This window comes from Haliaeetus leucocephalus, unplaced genomic scaffold (genome assembly GCF_000737465.1).
Source record: "Haliaeetus leucocephalus isolate CR32 unplaced genomic scaffold, Haliaeetus_leucocephalus-4.0 Scaffold195, whole genome shotgun sequence".
Lineage (NCBI taxonomy): Eukaryota > Metazoa > Chordata > Aves > Accipitriformes > Accipitridae > Haliaeetus > Haliaeetus leucocephalus.
The window spans coordinates 1,021,305-1,026,195 of record NW_010972631.1 but is presented as its reverse complement, the minus strand read 5'-3'; the positions used below and the strand labels follow the sequence as shown (position 1 = coordinate 1,026,195).

Sequence of the window (4,891 nt, the reverse complement as noted above, 5' to 3'; positions counted from 1 at the left end):
TGGCCAAGGGCCGCCCTTCGGCGGCAGCCAGCGCCGGTCGGGGGGAAGACGGAGGGTAGGGTCGGCGGGGCCTGCTGGGCTGCGGGCAGCCGAGGTGCCGGGGTAAGGGGCACCAGAAATAATTGTACCGGAGCGTGCCGGAGGGTACGTTCCTCGCCTGTTGCTGCATTTCTTCCGAAACCGCAAACGAGCTCCAGCAATAAACCAAGCACCCAAGGAGCAAGCAGTACACTTGACTGTCACAGAAGGGGTGGTGGAAGTCCTGTGCTCTGAAGATTGATGGAGCTGTAAGACTGATACATTTAACGGTAGGATCACGTTAGGACAGTGCAGTTAGAGCCAGAAGGCACGTGAGCAGTTACAGGACACTAAGCTACCTTTTCCGTCTTTTTACATACTTGAGGCTCTGTCCAGACATCTAATTGCCACTAACGGTGCAAGGCACTGATTGTTTCTTTACCACTGATACGTCAATGAATGTCAAACCCAAATACAGTCACAGAGCCAGCCTGCAGAGAAAAAACAACAGTTAACCGATGCCTTTCCTTTCTGTGTTACTTAGCGTTTGCTTGTACCAAATACAGTGCAAGCTCTTTGGCAATTACAGAGAAAAAACTCAGTTTAAACCTTTGTGCAGTAAGCATTGCTGATAAAATTGTGTCTCAGCCTGTAACGACACCCCTGCAACAAACTGATTTATGCCAGAAGTGTATCCTTGCAATCTAAAGAAAAGTTTGTTTCCAAAATATTTTCTCCAAGTTTCCTACTACAAATATTAAGTACAAGTCTGAAATGAAGTACATTTTGGAGAATTACCTAGCGAACTAAACCCACCTACTTCCACAGTTAAACTTCCCAAAGCACACAAGTATTTGTATACACATGTGAGAGATCTAGAGAACCTTGGAAAGGTAGTATATAGTACCTGACATTTAACTTCTGATGGGATAGAGTTCCCCTCTTAAGTCTGCAGTTCAGAAATGTGCTTATCATTGATTAGCTGTGGCAAAGCAACAAAATACAAGAAACGGCCTTGCTGGGCCATTTCACACCTCTGGATCTTGCCACTGCTGCATCTCAGAACAGCTACAGCAATACTTCATGTAAGGTTTTTCTATCTAGAAGCCAAAGAGAACGATCACATCTTTGGGAATGCACCCACATTTCCAGCCATTTTCTGATCAACTCCTGCACCACACTTAGAATGAAACACCTTCAATTTTTGTAGGCAAAGAAAATCTTCAAAGAGAGTTTAGACCAGTGGCATTTAAACTAAATTTCCTTCAGATTTTCACTGAGAGAAGTCAAAAGACTGGACCCCTAATCAAAACTCTGTGCTGGAAATACCCTCATAAAAGGAGGACGGGTGTTGAAGTTACATAAACCACAACACATTTTCATATAAAAATCTGTATTTGTGCACTGCTAGAGAAGGCACAGGATTTCCATGTCGCAATTTGGTTAATTTATTCAAGCTTTGATCAACTGAAAGAACAGACTTCATAATTACAAACAGTGGTACCTCTTTTTATTAGTACAGACAATATAAGATGCATAGCTTCTGCAATGAAAAGTCATGTCCATGCTCTAAGACATCAGATTAATGAAACGTCCTCAATGTCTGCCTTGGACAGAGGGGCAAACTTCACAGTGTAAACTGATAATATAAGGATGATCATATGGCATTATTCATAAAACTCCCTGTTGATATTGTCAGACAAAAATCAGCAACAATTAAATAGGATGTGTTAAACTGCAGAACAGTTTCAAGTATTCAAGTACTTTTTTTTTTTGGTTGTTTAAAACCGTCTGCTTCCCCTGCTCCCCCACTCCTTCCCAAAGAGGCACCAGCTACATGGGTGAAGCTAAAGAATGCTTTTTTTGCAAGACACCTGAAGTTCTTCTAATGCAGAAATGCCTTCCCAGAAGCAAGACTGATTTTTCTTATTGCAATAGACAGTAGCAGGAATAATTTTACCTCTGTGAACATTACAAATACATATTTTTTTAAAAAGTAATAAGTTATTACAAGAGAAGTTGAAGAAAGTTTTACGTTACTTGTGGGAATAGGCAATGAAAGAAGACGACAGTCTCACCATTGCATAATTGTCCTCTGACAAACGTGGGAGAATGCACCTAAACCATTTTGTTCTTAGGCAGTCGGACTGCCAGAGGGCAGCTCCTGCACATTAATCCTAGTTAGAAAGAGACCTTATGAACTCTCCGATGAAATTCCGTTTCATGTATTTCAGCAGTTTAGCAGCAATCAGGTATTGACATTGTCTACAAAGTCTACAAAGTGTCTGAGGCAGTCACCAGTTCAAACCACTGTCTGAGTGCATCACTAAGAGTTTCTGGAAGCGCATTCACATCTCTGAGGATCATGTAGAATGGGAATGGGAATTCTTCCATGTAAGATCTAATTTCAGGCAATTCTCCAGGTCCTTTGAATATAGGTACTTTAATGTCCAAAATGGAATCCTGTAAAAAAGAATTTATGTTACTACAAAACTACATCCATCTTTCTACAGGCCTTTAATATAGTTTATCCTATTTTTCAAATACTTATAATTTCTCCTCTGTTAGATTAAAAGTTAATAAAAGAGTTTTCATATTAAAAGCCGTAAGTCTTCAATGGTAAATCAAATCAAAAGCTGAACACAATGCAATTAAATACTTTTGCCCTTTTGAAGTGCTCTAATCAACAAACTATAGGCTAGAAGAGACTAAGTTTAAGCTTCTGCAATACCAAATTCCATAAATAAATCCTGTCTTTCCTTAGTAGTTTATAATTTGAGTTTACGGCTATCACTTCAGTTTTACACATTTGATGCCTTCCTGACACTGTCATCTGTAAGCTCTTTAGGGCTGAGTTGAGTTCAACTTGCATTTGTGCAGTGATCTAATACAACAAGATTCTTTAGCAAATTATTTTACATTTCAACAAACACTACGAAGACAGCTGTAAGCTGTACTTCTTGTAAAGTAACTTCTTAGTTGCTCAGTGAAGCAGCTCAGAAAATTAATAAAGCTTGTGAAAAACACATTTCACTGACCAGAATTTTTGCTTGACCTTATAGCCAGGTTTCATCAAAATCTTATTATACTTTGTCAGCAAGAGAATTGTTCATTTTTCAACAATAAATATAGCAGGTGAGTCTTGCATGGAAAAACAGATACAGGAAGAAAATGTGAACTACAAAATTAGAGCCTTCACCACATAATTTAAAGTAAGGCTTAAGTTTGCTCACTTATTGCACTAGAGCATCCCTGAAAAGCTCCCAGATATTTCAGCTTCCCAACCAAGGAAATCTAAGAGTTTTCTTTCCCAGTTACCAAATGCAGTACCAGCATTCCCAATTCAGGCACTAAATAACTCTTATATATTCCTTTCTGTCTAATGTTTAATCTCATATTGGCTCCAGCTGCCGTATCAAATGGACACTGCTGTCAGAAATGATAAATCTGAATTAAAAGTGAGAGGGAACAAAGCATCTCTCAAACTCTGAACTTGTCTACCTGCCAGCTACTTCTCTGGTGGCGAAAATCTACAACCATTACATTTGACAACAGGAGCTCTTACTTAGCCTTTCTGTGGCATGGAAGGCAATTTTTTTTTTTTTAAATACAAAAGAAGATAAGAATCACAGTAGGGAGAAATCATAGAAGATCTGACATGTGAAAAAAATGAAACTGGGCTAAATATCTTTGAACTCTACAAAAGATAAGATAGCTGTATAACTTTGCAAGAAACAAGAAAAAGATTTGTATCAGTTTCTCATTCACTGCAGTTGAATACTTCTCCCTTGTTCGCTCACTTACCCGGGAATTAGGATTGTCCAACACTACGAAAATAACAAAGATATTGGCATTCTGAGCTGTTTGAACTGCTGCTGTCACTCGTTCCTTGCCTTCCAAGAAAAGGCCTCTTCCATCAGATACAATCAAAAGCAGCTGTGCTGTTTCTGAGCACAAAGAACATTTAAAATTCCAGTAAGTTAGAGTAATCCATTTAAAAGGCAAAAAAAGACTATTTTGTTGTTAGCTCTGTGGGTATAATGGAAAAACAACTACTCCTAAGGAAATAAAGTCTTTATCAAATAGAATTCTGTGACTTAACATTAAGCTGCAGTTACGAGTGGGTCAAGAAAGAAAGTTTTTCCCACTGTGTGAAACCATTGAGAATAACTGGGGGACAAAAAAACCCAGTCCATCAATACCATAATCAAGGATGAAAGGCATGGAAAATACCTAAACAAACTTAGTCACGGCCTTTTCTTTCATGCCTGGTAAGTGCCTAGGAGTTAGACATTGGCTGAATTCTAAGAGTCCAGCCACTAGATCACTACTTCAGTAGAGAAGCAGCTGCTGCAATGAAAAAGAGTCCAGATCTGTTCCTCCAGAAGCAGGTACCTATGGGTGCATCTGTATTAGTGTGTCACCTTGGACTAAGACTGTGCTTTTGAAACATGTTTCCCTGTTGTCCCCACTTTAACAGGCTTGGCTTCCATCAGAGAGCAGTCTTAGACTACACAAAATGGATTATTTTTGGAGGAAACTAAACCAGAAGATAGGTTCCAGAGGCACAGTCAAGGCAGTCCAACCACTACAGGGCATTCAGCCCTTGGGACCCTGCAAGCTAGTCTGAAGTAAACCTCCTGAAACACACACAGGACAGGTGCTGGGTTACTCAGCACCGATCATTCTCTGCAGACATGTTGCTTGACCCAAGCTGCCACCCCAAGTCAGAGACATATCCCTCCAAAGGGAAATTCTAAGTTATGTATCTATCATCTTTTAATTATAAGGAAATAACAGTAACAATTGGGAATGCAAGCCCCTCCCTCTCTCCTGTCCGCCTCCCCGCCCCCCCCCCCCCCCAAAGCGGCCC

The 4,891-nt window shown here is 40.1% G+C and overlaps 2 protein-coding genes across 6 annotated transcripts in view; both read right to left on the bottom strand.

The window, feature by feature from the left end:
* LYRM2 (LYR motif containing 2) overlaps positions 1-932 on the bottom strand; it is a 5,857-nt gene extending 4,925 nt beyond the window's left edge. The window contains exon 1 of the mRNA XM_010565812.1: positions 926-932. Coding sequence (XP_010564114.1) covers positions 926-932 — 7 coding nt within the window. The remainder of the gene's footprint in view (positions 1-925) is intronic.
* The window catches only part of MDN1 (MDN1, midasin homolog (yeast)), a 104,279-nt gene continuing 99,546 nt past the window's right edge, over positions 159-4,891 (bottom strand). For 2 of the 5 annotated variants that reach the window (XM_010565680.1, XM_010565682.1), the window contains 2 exons: positions 3,823-3,965; positions 1,445-2,481 (listed from right to left, as the gene is read on the bottom strand). In XM_010565680.1, the coding sequence (XP_010563982.1) occupies positions 2,293-2,481; positions 3,823-3,965 (332 nt within the window). In that variant the 3' untranslated portion in view covers positions 1,445-2,292. Of the gene's footprint in view, positions 510-1,444; positions 2,482-3,822; positions 3,966-4,891 lie in introns of those variants that run through there. The other 3 variants (XR_774229.1, XR_774228.1, XM_010565683.1) reach the window with 3 other exon arrangements.